This window comes from Phoca vitulina, unplaced genomic scaffold (assembly GCF_004348235.1).
Source record: "Phoca vitulina isolate PV1807 unplaced genomic scaffold, GSC_HSeal_1.0 scaffold51, whole genome shotgun sequence".
NCBI classification, from domain to species: Eukaryota; Metazoa; Chordata; class Mammalia; order Carnivora; family Phocidae; genus Phoca; species Phoca vitulina.
Genome location: NW_022589754.1, coordinates 10,512,877 through 10,528,362, shown reverse-complemented (window position 1 = coordinate 10,528,362; position 15,486 = coordinate 10,512,877). Strand labels below are relative to the sequence as shown.

The following is a 15,486-nucleotide window of genomic DNA, read 5'->3' as shown; positions in this document are numbered from 1 at the left end:
TATTTTTCTATCTTGAAGATATTGATAGGTATTGTTCAATCATGAAGACATCCAGTTGGCCAACTGACACATAAAAAGATGGTCAATATCACTGATCATCAGGGAAATGCAAATCAAAACAACAATGAGATATCACCTCACACCTGTCAGAATGGCTAAAATCCATAACACAAGAAACAGCTAGTGTTGGCAAAGGTGTGGAGGTGGAGAAAGGGGAACCCTCTTGCACTGCTGGTGGGAATGCAAACTGCTGCAGCCACTCTGGAAAATAGTATGCAGGTTCTTCAAAAAGTTAAAAATAGAAATACCTTACAATCCAATTGCACTCCTAGGTATTTACTCAAAGAATACAAAAAATAGAAATTCAAAGGGATACATGCACCCCGATGTTTATAGCAGCATAATCTACAATAGCTAAATTATGGAAACAGCCCAAGGGTCCATCAATAGATGGAGAAAGAAGATGGTGTGTGTGTGTGTGTGTGTGTGCAATGGAATATTACTCAGCCATAAAAAATAAATTAAATCTTGCCATTTGCAACAACATGGATGGAGCTAGTGAGTATTATGATAAGCGAAATAAGTTTGCCAGAGAATGAGAAATACCATATGATTTCACTCATATGTGGAATTTAAGAAAGAAAACAAACGAGCAAAGGGAAAAAAAAAAAAGAGAGAGAGGCAAACCAAGAAATAGGTACTTGAGAGAAGAAACTGATGGTTACCAGAATGCAGGTGGGTGGGAGAATGGGTTAAATAGGTGATGAGGACTAAGGAGTGCACTTGTTATGAGCACAGGGTGATGTACAGAATTGTTGAATCACTATTGCTGTTGAATCACTGAAACTAATATTATACTGTATGTTCACTAACTGGAATTTAACCAAAAACTTTAAATGAATGAATGAATGAATGAATGAATGAATAAATAAATAAACAAACAAATAAATAAAAAGTTGGCAGCAGTTGTCCCTTATAGTTTTTGGTTAGTATATTCTTATTGAAATCATTGTGCCATTCAGAGTACTTCCATAACTGTGAGGTCTAGATCCCAGAGTATAGATGCCAGTCAGTATGGGCTACCCTTGCCACAGGAAGCTGGAAAACTTTCATGCCACTATGTTAACCACACAGATTCCAGATCATGGTTCCATGGTGGGCACAACATTCTGTCTTATCTGGAATCTCAGGCTTAGGGTGTTCTTGCCCTTAAGTCTGAACAGAAAGCAGCTGTATTGACCCAGCTCTTCAGTGAAGGATATATAGAAAATAACTCATGTTTGTCAAAATCTCAAAGAGAAAACGAGGCAGTAAGTGCTTAAGCATACATCTCATCTCACCTATACATTTCTACCAAGAAGGTGATTGATAAAGTGTGAAAGGCAATTCTGGAAGTGCAATGTGCTATTTGTCTTTCTGCTCCTTGCTAAGGTTGGGTGTCTCAGAATTTGGTAGGTATGGTTTGGCAATGCACCTTTTCAGAAACTTAGTATTCTGCTAAATGGGTTTCTTTAGCTTTTTACCACTGCAATCCACACTCTTATTTAGCACAGAATGCTTCCTCCCAGCAATTATTTGATCAGGCTTGCAAACATTGAAGCCTGAGCTGAAAAACTGGATTATCAACGTCAAGGTACCACTTCTGGGGGAGATCAAGCTAGGGCAGCAAAGGTAGTCATCACGTGGTGAGGACTAAATTGAAAAAATGCAGATACTTCAAAAAATCATGCTATGTATAATAGAAGACAAATGAAGAATTTAGGAAGTCAATTTGCCTTCTACTATCTGCACCTATACTGCTTTCCCCACTCCCACCTGCTCTTGATGCCTGTGTTGTAGTGATTTCATCATTTATTCAATAGATGTCTACTTAAACCAAGAATGATGTAATTTTAGTATTAGTGTATGCTCAGCAATCATTCTCTTCCTGTCTCATTCTAGATCTCTTCCTTTCTTTTAAAATCCTATATTCCCATATAAACCCTGGATACCATGGGAAGTGACCATAACAGTATGTGTACACTTCTTTCTAGTCATTGGTTTTCAGAGATAGGGAAGTGTAGGGAAATGGACACAATGTGGAATCTGGAAGAACTTCAGTTGAGTTGCAACTGCTTCATGGCCTTATATAAGTCACTTTATCTCTTCAGCCTCAGCTTTTTCATCCGTAAAATAGGGCAATACTCTCTCCTTCACAGTATTTTTATGATTCTCTCACCCAAATTATGAGTATCCTGTAAGGCTCTGACTTTTACACTCTCGATTTCTTTTTTTCCATTCATTTCCTTGTCCTTATGTATGCATCTCAACATTGCTTAGGTGATTCCAAATTTCACATTTATCTCCTTTCCCTAGATTTACTTTCTCCCTTGATGATCTCCTACACCTCTCATAGGTTTAACTGCCATCTCTATATGAATGACTCCCAGATCTCTCTAGTCACTGGGATTATTTCCAATTAATTAAAATGTCTCCTGGCTTTAATACTTCCTCTTCGTTTCTAGTGTTACTACCACTCATGAAGCCATTGTGACATATGCCCAACTATCTATTGCTCTTTCTGTTTTTTGTCTCTCCAAATTTCAATTCATCCTGCATACTAGTAACTAAGTAATCTTTACAAAATTTATCTTTCATTATATCAATATCACTCAAGACCAAAAGTTAATAGTGATTTCTTATTGTTTCAAGTCTACAAAGCCCTCTACCATCTGTCCATATCTTACCTCTCTGAGATTACTTCTCAAAACCCACAATGCCCACCCTGTATTTAGGAATGGATGTTCTCCTCAGTGATCTTGCCACATTCATGTCATACTTCTTACCTGGAATGTTGTTTCCTTATTTCTAGCATCTATCCAGATGTTACCCATCCAAATAACAGCTAACTTAAGTCCTGTTTCTTCCTCAAAACTTTCACCACTACGGCCCATATGCTTTTCCCTTTATTGATATACTCAGTGTTTAAGTATCACCAACAATCACACACTTACCATGTGTACAACACAGTACTTAGCATGGGGTTAAGCCTACATTAGGTATGCAATTGCTTTCATCACTTTTATGGCAATGTGCTCATTAAGCCTTGTGTTAGACTTGTGTGCTTTTCCTATCCTTCCTTACAATTGCAAATTCCATGGGGGCAGAGGTCACCTATTATTTATCTTTGTATCCTTCCACAGTACCTTGTCTGAGTGTACCTTCAGGAAATGCTTTCTGAGTTGAACTGACTGATTGGAGACTTTCAATATTTCAGGGAAATGTACCAATTCAGAGCTGAGGGTTGGATACTGCCAAGTAAATCAGTAAAATGAACATCCATGATATTATTTCATGAGTTAAGTTTTTCAGGAGCCGTGGGTGTGGTCACTTCCTTCTTAACTAGAAACATGAGAAACAAGTCACTTGGAAAATGCCTAACTACTTAAAGGGTAGCCCTTCCCTAGTCTATTGTGTTATGTTTGATACTTTCAGGGATGAGACCTAGAATTTCTACTCTCAAGTAAAGGCAAATGATGAGTGTGAGAATAGTTTGTTTATAGTCTGGTGGTCAAAATGCTAGGTGGATGTGATAAGAGGTAGCAACTGGGTGTACTTAGAATACTCGATTAAAGAAATTTTGTTCTAGAATAAGGGAGGCATATTTATAATGTGAATTTACAGTGGCTGCTTAGATATAATATTTCTTCCAAAAAAGAAAAAGCCATTTGGTGAAAGGTATCTGGTTATGGTTATTGAGTTTGACTTCTAACTCCTCAATATCAGATGGGATCACAGAACATCACACCTTAGAGCTGAGGATAGCTTGGAGATCATGCAATTGAAACTGAAGTCCAGAGAAGAGAAGGGACTTTCCAAAACTCATGCATTGAATCTAGTGGCAAAGCTGGGAAATGATTCCCACGCCAGAGCTTTATCCATGTTTTTTCATCATTCTATTTCTGATGAAAGAAGCATAGGAACTGAGATAATTTTTTTAATGGATCTTAAAAATGTCTATAAAATTAAAAGTAAATAGCAAAGGAGAGACACTGGGTGGTATGGTGGTTAAGGGTTTGGACTTTGGTTCCAGATTCTGTCACTTATTAGCTATGTGACTTTGGGCTTCTCTACACTTGAGTTTCCTCATCTGTAAAATGGGGTTATTTAATATTTACAACTCACAAAATGTTTATGACCCTTAAATGTGACAATGCCTATAAATCATTTTGTATAAAATAGCCATTCAACAAAAGTTAGTTGTACCCTTAGAATCAAGCAGTTATCTACATGCAACCTTATTTTGCTAGGGCTTCAGAGAATAATAAAATAAAGGTGACAGTGTTTCTGAAATCAAGGAATTCCCATCCAGTCCCTTACCATCCAAACTCTTTGTTGGAGCCAGGTTACTATCTTCATCACTTAGCTTGGGGTCTCATGCATTACTTGTGACTTACGCGTACCTTCTGCCTCTTCACTCCTTGCCACCAATCCAAATTCTAATCTAATCTTTAAGGCCCAAATTCTACCTCCTCTGTAAAGCCTTTTCTGACCAGTCCAACCTACAGAAATCACTCTTCTTTGAATTTCTATAGAACTTTATGGTTCTACACATTTGGTCAACATTATATCTTTTATTGTGTTTTTTACGCAGTTTTCCATTTATGTGTCTTATCTCCTCAAATAAATTTAACAAATGTTAGTTTCTCCCTCTCCCCTGTCCTTTACCTAAATATTCTTGGCCAACCAACCAGACATTCTCCCCTAGAATGATACTAACCCCTGTACATATTCTGAATGATAGAAAATAGCCTTTTGGAATAGAGCCATTCAACTAATCATCCCAAGTGTGTATTCATAAGTATAACATTGGAAGATCAGGTTGGTAAAATGTTAGTATAGGCCTATATATCTTGAATTCCTATATAGAAAGCCAGTATAGAAGTGACTGAGATTATGGACTCTTCCATAGTTGGCCCTACCTATTGCTACTCTGCAGGAATAAATAAGGACAATTGGTACCCTGCAGGAGTATATTCTTTGAGGTAGAAAACATGAATTTAACTTAGGGCTTTGCCTAAGTATTATGGTAGTATCTTAAAGTTCCTCATGCATGATCACAGAGGTCTGGTTAGGCCCAAAGAACTATGTGATAAGGTATTTTTTTTTTCTTTAAGCAAGATTCAATGGCTGTCTCTGACTGGCAGGTGATTGCACAGAATGTCACCCATAGATGTCTCTAAACAACACAGTTCTTGATGTGAAAGGCCCCTTGTCTCAGAATCAGAGCTCTTATATACATGATGTACTCGGAGGGTTTGAGTTCTGATGAAGAGAAGGGCTCTTACCAATTCTCTCAGAAGGTCCAGAAATTAGAGCAATCTCTGACATAGGATGGAAGTGTGCTTCGATAGGAGTATCACTTCATCATCTTCCTAAAACAACATTTTCCTCACATCATGCACAAAAACCTGCACAAAAAACCTGCACAAAAACCATCAGTAGTTCCCCATCACCCATATAATAAATTTCTTAGTCCTCTATTGAAGGACTACCCAATCTGACACCAATTTACTTGCTGACTTAATCTCATCATCATCTTTTATATGCAACACTATTTTGCAAGGTTTGCAGAGAATACTGAAATCAAGGTGACTAGGTCTCTGACTTCAAGGAGTTCCCATCCAATCCCCCACCATTCAAACTCTTTGCTGGAGGTAAACTACTTTCTTTAAGTCCCTCTCACATAGCTTGGGGTCCCATGCATTATAACCTGTGACTTTCCTTGTACCTACTGTATTTTTATTCCTTGCCACCAATTCAAATCCTATCTAATCTTTAAGGCCCAAATTCTACCTGTTCTGTAAAGCATTTCCTGACTAGCCACAGGAATCACTCTCTCCTTTGAATTCTTGTAGCATAAACTTCATGGTTCTATTTATTTGGTCAATAACATACTTTGTTATGCTTGTGCTTTGTTAGGCAAATTTTCATATATATGTGTCTTATCTCCCCAAATAAATACAAAACCCTTGAGTTCACAGACAATAATGCATAATGCCTCTTATGATTGTAATGTCATAACCTTAATATGTTCTCAACAAATACTAACTTATTTATTCTGTTCTTCTTCCTAATGGGTTATTTATTTTGGCAGCAGAAACTACAAGATTGGAAATAAATCAGAAACCTCTTCTACCTTGAACAGTTACTAATGGTTTCAAACAAAAAAGTTTTATCCAAACAAAACAGTAGGTAAATGGGCTCTATATAAAACACATAATATGCTAGAGTCTAATTCAATGTTTTTCTGGATAAGTGTCCAGTATTTGATAAGACTAATTTTTCTAAGCCCTGGTTATCATCAACACCAGAAGGTTTAATTAGCAAATTAAAGCAAATTTTTGTTTTTGTATTATAGAAATTTTTTCTTGACAAAAATATCCCTTCTGGGATATACTCTATTAAAATTACTAAAATAGGGAGTTGGGTGGAAGATGACAGTGGAGTAGGTGGACCCTAGGCTCGTATCATCCCTCAAACACAGCTAGATAACAATCAAATCATTCTAAATACCACAGAAATCACCCTAAAGACTGACAGAACAAACTCCACAACTCAAGGTAGAAGCCACAATGAGGAAGGGAGGAAGTGTGGAGACATGGTTTAGTGGAGAAATGGATCTTGGGTGCTGCAGAGGGGAGGGATCTGTGGTTGCAGAGAAGGGTGAGAGAGAGAGTAGAGCACACAGGGGAACACACAAAGAGAACATTTCCTCAAAGCTTTTGGCTGGGAAAATGAGAATGGCTGATTTTCGTGAGTTCTTGCAATTAGTGGGGCTTAAAGCCTAGAGTTTTGAAGGTCAGTGGGTTTGGGTGGGATAGAGCCCTGAGGGCACTGCATTGTTCCTGGAGAGAAGGCAGGCAAAAAACCCAGAGGCAGAGAGTATGGGAACAGTGATCTGAAAAACACCTGGGACACAAAAGGCGGAGAATATTGTTGTTCTCAGAGTGCTTCCCTAACAGGGAGTGTTCACAAGGATGCCTCTCCAGGGACAAGGGAGGTACTTGGCCCCATTTCCCTCCTCTGCCCCTCAGCATAAACACAGAACCATCTGCAGGAAGCAGTGCAGCAATGACACAGGCTGCCTAACTTGCTTACACCAAGTCCCATACCCCTGTGCTCAGGTGGGACTGCCCTTCTCAGTCAAGCTTGCCTCAGTTCCAGTGTGGCAGGCCCCTTCCCCAGAAAACCAGCAGAAACCCCTGCCCAAACCATGTCTCCCGAGAGAGAGTTCTGAATGAAGTAGTATCAGGTCTCATTCAGCAAGCAGACCAGAGCACATTTACTTAAAACTCACTACATTCTGGCCAAGGACCAAACACTGCCCACTGCAGCCAAGGAGATCCTCTGTAGATGACTGGCCTGAAGGAAAGAGCAGCCAAAACACAACAGCAGAGCACATGCAGCACACACCAGAGATGCTCCCTGAAGCACCTGGCCCTGTACACTACATGGTCTCTTCTTCATAAAGTCATTACTCTCAGGAGCAGGAGACACAACTGGCTTTTCTAACAAATGAAGGCAGAGACATACAAAATGCCACAGCAGAGGAATTGTTCCCAAATGAAAGAACAAGATAAGGCCATGGCCAGAGATGTAAGTAACATGCCTGATGGAGAATTTCAAGCAATGATCATAAGGATACTTGCTGGGCTTGAGAAAAGAATGGAAGACATCAGGAAGACCCTTACCACAGACATAAAAGAGTTAAAAAAGAATCAATCAGAAATGAAGAATGCAATAAATAAGATTGGAAATAGGCTTGACGCAATGAACAGCAGGTTGCAAGAAGCAGAATGAATTAGTGATACAGAAGAAAAAATAATGGAAAATGATGAAGCTGAACAAAAGAGAGAAAGAAGACTTATGCAACATGAGAATAGGCTTAGGGAACTCAGTGACTCCATTAAACATAACATTCGTATTATAGGAGTCTCAGAAGAAGAGAAACAAAAGGGGGCAGAAAATTTACTCGAGGAAATAATAGTTGAAAACTTCCCTAATCTGGGGAAGGAAACAGACATCCAGATCCAGGAGGAAAAGAAAGCTCTCATCAAAATAAAAAAAGGCCAACCCCAAGACATTTCATAATTAAAATTGGAAAATATAGCGATTAAAAAAAAAAATCTTAAAAGCAGCAAGTTAAAAGAAGTCCTTAACTTACAAGGGAAGACCCATAAAGCTAGCTGGAGATTTCTGAACAGAAACTTGGCAAGCTATAAGAAAGTGGCATGGTATATTCAACATGCTGAATGGGAAAAATCTGCAACCAAGAATACTCTATCCAGCAAGCCTATCATTCAGAATGGAAGGAGAGGTAAAGAGTGTCCCAGACAAAGAAAAACTAAAGGAGTTCATGACCACTAAATTAGCCTTGCAAGAAATATTAAAGGGGACTCTTTGAGTGGAAAGGAAGACAAAAAGTGACAAAGACAAGAGAGGATCAGAGAAAATCTCCAGAACCAATGACAAAAGAAGTAATAAAATGGCACTAAATACATGTCTATCAGTACTTACTCTGAATGTAAATGGACTAAATGCTTCAATCAAAAGGTGTCAAAATGGATTAAAAAAAAAAAAACACGATCTATCTATATGCTGCCTACAAAAGACTCATTTTAGACGTAAAGACACCTGCAGGTTGAAAGTGAGGAGGTGGAGAAACATTTATCACACAAATGGATTTCAAAAGAAAGATGAAGTAGCAATATTTACATCAGACAGACCTGATTTTTAATTTTTTTAAAAATTTAAATTCAATTTAATTAACATATAGTGTATTATTAGTTTCAGAGGTAGAATTTAGTGATTAGATCAGGTGCATATAACACCCAGGGCTCATTCCATCAAGTGCTCTCCTTAATGCCCAACACCCAGTTACCCCATCCCCTCACTTACCTCCCCTCCAGCAACCCTCAGTTTGTTTCCTTTAGTTAAGAGTCTCTTATAGTTTGTCCCCCTCCCTGATTTCATCCTATTTTATTTTTCCTTCCCTTCCCCTATGTTCATCTGTTTTGTTTCTTAAGTTCCACATATGAGTGAAATCATATGGTATTTGTCTTTCTCTGACTGACTTATTTTGCTTAGCATAGACAAACTAGATTTTAAAACAAAGACTGCAACAAGAGATGAAGAAGGGCACTATATCATAATAAAGGGGGAAAATCCAACAAGAAGATCTAAACATTGTACATATTATGCACCCAACTGTATGAAACAGTTAATAGCAAACATAAAGAAACTCATTGATAATAATACAATAATAGTAGGGGACTTAAACGCCCCACTTACATCAGTGCAGCAGAATACACATTCTTCTAAAGTATACATGAAACATTCTCCAAGGTAGATCACTTGTTAGGCCACAAAACAGTTCTCAATAAATTTAAGAAGTTTGAAATCATGTAAAGCATCTTTTTCAAACAAAACAATGAAACTAGAAAGCAATTACAAGAAAAAAACTAGAAAGAACAAAACCACATGGGGGCTAAGAAATGTGCTACTACACAACCAATGAATCATCAACAACAACAAAAAATCAAAGAATACATGGAATCAAATGAAAATGAAAACACAATGTTCCAAAATCCTTGGGACACAAAGCAGTTCTATGAGGGAAGATGACAGTGATATACTCCTACCTCAAAAAACAAGAAAAATCTCAAATAAACAACCTAATTATATACCTAAAGGTATATAATTACCAGAAAAAAAGAACAAATAGAGACTATAAAACAATAAAAAAGATCAATGAAACCAAGAACTGGTTCTTTGAAAAGATAAACAAAATTGATAAACCCTTAGCCAGTCATTAAGAAAAAAAGAGGACTCAAATAAATAAAATCTGAAATGAAGGAGGAGAAATAACAACCATCACAGGATACAAACAATTATATGAGAATATTATGAAAAATTATATACCAACAAGTTAGACAACTGGAAGAAATTAGATAAAGTACTAGAAACATACAATCTTCTAAAACTGAAAAAGAAAAAAATAGAAAATCTGAAAACACCAATTACTAGTAATGAAATTGAATCAGTAGTCAAAAAATTCCCAACAAATGAAAGTCCAGGACTGGATGGCTTCACAGGTGAATTCTATCAAACATTTAAGGAAGAGTTAATACCTATTCTCCTCAAATTATTCCAAAAAATGGAAAAGGAAGGAAAGCTTCCATATATATTTTATGAGGCCAATGTAACCTTGATACCAAAACCAAAGACACTATGAAAGAGAGAGAGACAGGAAGAGAAAAGAAAGAATAGAAAGAAAACTACATGCCAATAGTTCTGATGAACATAGATGCAAAATCCTCAACAAAATATTAGCAAACTGAATTCAACAATACATTAAAGGATCACTCACTATGATCAAGTGGGATTCATTACAGAGTGTCAGGGTGGTTCAATATTTGCAAATCAACTAATGTGATATATCACATTAGCAAGAGGAAGATTAAAAAGCATATGATCATCTCAATAGATGGAGAGAAAGCATTTGACAAAATACAACATCCATTCATGATTAAAATCTCTCAACAAAGTGAGTTTAGAGGAAACATACCTCAACATACAGGCCATATATGAAAAACCCACAACTAACATCATACTCAATGGTGAAAGACTAAAAATGTTTCCTCTAACCTCAGGAACAAGACAAGGATATCCACTCTTACCACTTACATTCAACATAGTATGGGAATCCCTAGCTGCAGCAATCAGCCAACAGAATTAAAAGGCATCCAGGGACACCTGGGTGGCTCAGTTGGTTAAGAGTCTGCCTTTGGCTCAAGTTGTGATCCTGGGGTCCTGGGACCGAGTCTCACACTGGGGTCCTTGCTCAGCGAGGAGCCTGCTTCTCCCACTGCCTGCTGCTCCCCCTCCTTGTGCTCTTCCTCTCTCTCTGACAAATAAATAAATAAAATCCTTTAAAAAAAAAAGGTATCCAAATTGGTAAAGAAGACGTTAAATGGTCACTATACTTCATATAGAAATCCCTAAAGACTCCACCAAAAAATTTTAGAGCTGATAAATGAATTTAGTAAGGTTGCAGGATATAAAATTAATATGCAGAAATCTGTTGCATTTCTATACACTAATAACAAAGTGGCAGGAAAAAAATAAGAAAACAATCCCATTTAAAATGGCATCAAAAAGGATACAATACATAGGAATAAATTTAACCAAGGAGGTGAAAGTTGTATACTCTGAAAACTATAAGACATTGGTGAAAGAAACTGAAGATAACATAAAAAACAAATGGAAAGATATACAATGCTCATGGATTGGAAGAATTAATATTGTTAAAATGTCCATACTATTCAAAGCAATCTATAGATTCAATGCAGTGCCTATCAACATCTAATAAAACTAGAACTAGAACAAATAATCTTAAAATCTGTATTGAACCACAAAGGTCCCTGAATAGCGAAAGCAATCCTGAGAAAGAACAAAGCTTGTGGTATTACCACCTCAGATTTCAAGACATACTACAAAGTTGTAGTAATCAAAACAGTATGGTACTAGACAAAATAGACACATAGATCAGTTGAACAGGATAGAGACCCCAGAAATAAATCCACACACATATGATCAATTAATCTATGACAAAGGAGACAAGAATATGCAATGGGGAAAAGACAGTCTTTTCAATGAATGGTGTTGGGCAAACTAGAGAGTTACATACAAATGAAGCTGGACCACTTTCTTACACCATACACAAAAATAAACACACAATGGGTTAAAGTCCTAAATGTGAGACCTGCAATTACAAAACTCCTAAAAGAAAATGTAGACAGTGCTTTTTTGGACTTTAGCCTTAGCAATATATTTAATATCTCTCCTCAGGCAAGGTAAACAAAAGTAAAAGTGAAGTATTTGGACTACACCAAAATAAAATGTTTTTGCATAGCAAAGGAAACTATCAACAAAAAAAAAGGCAACCTACTAAATGAGCGTAAATATTTGCAAATGATATATCTAATAAGGGCTTAATATTAAAAATATGTTAAAAAAACGTATAGAGTTGAACAGCAAAAAAATCCCACAAACAGTCTGATTGAAAAATGGGCATAGGACCTGAATAACTATTTTTCCAAAGAAGATATACAGATGGACAACAAATGCATGAAATAATGCTCAATAAAAACCATAATGAGATATCACTTTAAATCTGTTAGAATGGCTAGTATTAATAAGATAAAAAATAACAAGTCTGGCAAGGATGTGGAGAAAAGGGAACCCTTGTGCAGTTGTTGAGAATATAAATTGGCACAATCACTGTGGAAAACATTATGGAGGTTCCTCAAAAATTTTAAAATAGCAATATCACATGATCTAGTAATTCCACTACTGGGTATTTATCCAAAGAAAACAAAAGACAATTATTTTAAAAGATATATACACCCCTATGTTTACTGCAACATTATTTACAATAGTCAAGATATGGAAACAACCTAAGTGTCCGTTGATAAATGAATGAATACAGAAGATGTAGTATATATATATATACACACACACACAAAAAATAAGGCACACAAAAAAATGAGATGTTGCCATTTGTGACAACGTGGATAGACCTACAGGGTATTATGCTAAGTGAAATAAATCAGAGAAAGACAAATACCGTATGATTTTCCTTACATGATGGAATCTAAAAAACAAAATGAACAAAACAAAAAACTCAGACTCTTAAATACAGAGAGTAAACTGGTGGTTGCCAGAGGGTGGTGGGTTGGGGAATGAACAAAATAGGTAAAGGAGATTAAGAGGTACAGACTTTCAATTATAAAATAAATAATTCATTAAGATAAAAAGTATATCATAAGGAATATAGTCAATAATATTGTAATAATGTGCTATGGTGACTATACTTACTGTGGTAAGCATTGAGTAATATATAGAATTGTCAAATTAATATTTTGTACACCTGAAACCTATATAACATTGTATGTCAATTATACTTCAATGATAATAATAATTATATTTTTTACTATTCCATAATAATTATAATTATTATATTATAAATATTATTCCATAATAATAATGATTATTATTATTATTATTATTATTCCACTCTTGAGAGGTCCTGGGCCAGCTACTAGGAAGTAGTCATTCCTTTACTCCTCTATCCTATCTAGGCAGACCAGGAGAACTATATTGCTAGGTTGTAGACTTTTTGGAAGGAAGCAAAATGAAGACCAGGCATATCAGTTAAGAAAAACTGCATATTGAAGAGAAAGGAACTACTAGTGAAGACACATGATTATGAATTGGTATTATCTAATGGTATTTATAAATGAAGAGGGGCCATGGAAAATTTACAGATACCAGAAAATTTTAGATAAAAGATGGTTGATATCCCTTGTTTATGAGCATTTATTCATTGGAACTAATAATTACCTTATAAAATATAATTCTTTCTTTTTTAGATATCAACAGATAGGAGACTTCTTAATTACATGTGCTCAAATCCAAGAAATGGGTGATTTTCTGAATGTCATATAGAATAATATTATTGGTGTTTTTAGAATGTCTGGAAGTTTGGATCTGAGAATTTAGTTTATCCAGGAAAACAGCAAGACATGCTACCTGCAAGTTCTGGGGAAAGAACTAAGTAATGTATCTATAATGTTTACCAGCTTACCTGGTGCTAAAATACAGTTAGTTGTCAGTGAAAGCTCATCTCTACTTATTGGATCTGTTAATGCAAAAACTTCAATTTCAGAAACTTGACTATTTTCATTCCATTTTATATTTTCCTTAGGTTTCAGTAATGTTCTTTTTGAATAGAATCTGCTACTGCCATACCTTTGATGGAGGAAGACTATTCTTGGTGGCCAGGTGTGATGATCACTGTGAGAACTGATGGAGAAAAATCCCAAGAGGAGGTGGAGGTGCTGAAAGAGGGCAACTCAAGGCCCTTAAAGATGGGAGATAGTGTCAAGGAGGAAAATCTGGCTTAGATAATTCACCCTAAGTATCTTGGATTTTATTTAGTAGGCAGTGAGGTGTCAATAAAGGTGTTTGACTTAAAATAAAACCCTTTCTATAATGTAGTGCTACATTTGTAATTAGAGTATTCTGCTTACCAATATAAGACTCAGATGTGAATAGCTTTTTCCATTGTGGAAATATTTCAAAACAGATTAATAACATCCTACATGTCTCTGATTTTTTATTAGAGCTTGTTTTTTTTTTTAAACAAAACTAAAATTCTGATCACTTGTAACTGCTGTAACTAAAAGTCTGTTCAGAAAGAGTGATAGCTGGAGCTAAAACAGTGGCATAGTAGGAGGACCCTAGGCTTGTCTCATCCCTGGAACATAACTGGATAGCTATGAAATCATTCTAAATACCCTACAAATGAACCTGAAGACTGACAGAACAAACTGCACAACTAAAGGGAGAGAAGAAGCCACATTGAAGAAGGTAGGAAGTGCAGAGATGTGGTTTGGGGAAAAAATAGATTGTGGGTGCCGTGGAGGAGAGGGAGCAGTGGTCACAGAGAAAGGCGAGAGAGAGGAGCACACAGGCAAATGCACAAGGAGAACACTTCCCCAAAGCCATTGGCTGGGAAAATGAGAGGGGCTGATTTTTGTGAGTTCTTGCAACCAGCAGGCTGTAAGACTGGAGTTTTAAAGGTTGGCAGGTGGGCGCCTGGGTGGCTCAGTCAGTTGAGCGTCTGCCTTTGGCTCAGGTCATGATCCCAGCATCCTGGGATTGAATCCCAAATCAGCTCCCATTCGGTGGGGAGTCTGCTTCTCCCTCTGCCCCTCCCCCACACTCATGCACGCTCTCTCACACAAAAATGAATAAATAAAATCTTTAAAAAAAAAATAAAGGTTTCCCCTGGGGAGCCTTCTGGCCCTGGACTCAAATTGGCAAAGAAGTCAGACTCTCTCTCTTTGCAGATGACATGATACTTTATGTGGAAAACCCAAAAGACTCCACCCCCAAATTACTGGAACTCATACAGCAATTCAACAACATGGCAGGATACAAAATCAATGCACAGAAATCAGTTGCATTTCTATACACTAACAATGTGACTAAAGAAAGAGAAATTAAGGAATCGATCCCATTTACAATAGCACCAAAAACCATAAGATACCTAGGAATAAACCTAATCAAAGAGGTAAAGGATCTATACTCTAGAAACTACACAACACTTACGAAAGAAACTGAGGAAGACACAAAGAGATGGAAAAACATTCCATGCTCTTGGATTGGAAGAATAAATATTGTGAAAATGTCTACACTGCCCAGAGCAATCTATACTTTCAATGCAGTCCTTATCAAAATACCATTGACATTTTTCACAGAACTGGAACAAACAATCTTAAAATTTGTATGGAAGCAGAAAAGACCCCGAATCACCAGGGGATTGTTGAAAAAGAAAACCAAAGCTGGGGGCAACACAATGCCTGACTTCAAGCTCTA

At 36.7% G+C, this 15,486-nt stretch overlaps 1 protein-coding gene across 5 annotated transcripts in view; it reads right to left on the bottom strand.

The window, feature by feature from the left end:
* Positions 1-15,486, bottom strand: part of ZDHHC15 (zinc finger DHHC-type palmitoyltransferase 15) — a 149,214-nt gene that overhangs the window by 18,018 nt on the left and 115,710 nt on the right. Inside the window, exon 11 of one of the 5 annotated variants that reach the window (XR_004297480.1) lies at positions 5,328-5,463. The exons of 3 other annotated variants lie outside the window; for them this stretch is intronic. Coding sequence is in view for 1 of the 2 variants with exons in the window: in XM_032387849.1 (XP_032243740.1) it covers positions 5,432-5,463 (32 nt within the window). In the remaining variant the exon portion in view is untranslated. Of the gene's footprint in view, positions 1-3,968; positions 5,464-15,486 lie in introns of those variants that run through there. One more of the 5 variants, XM_032387849.1, reaches the window with a different exon arrangement.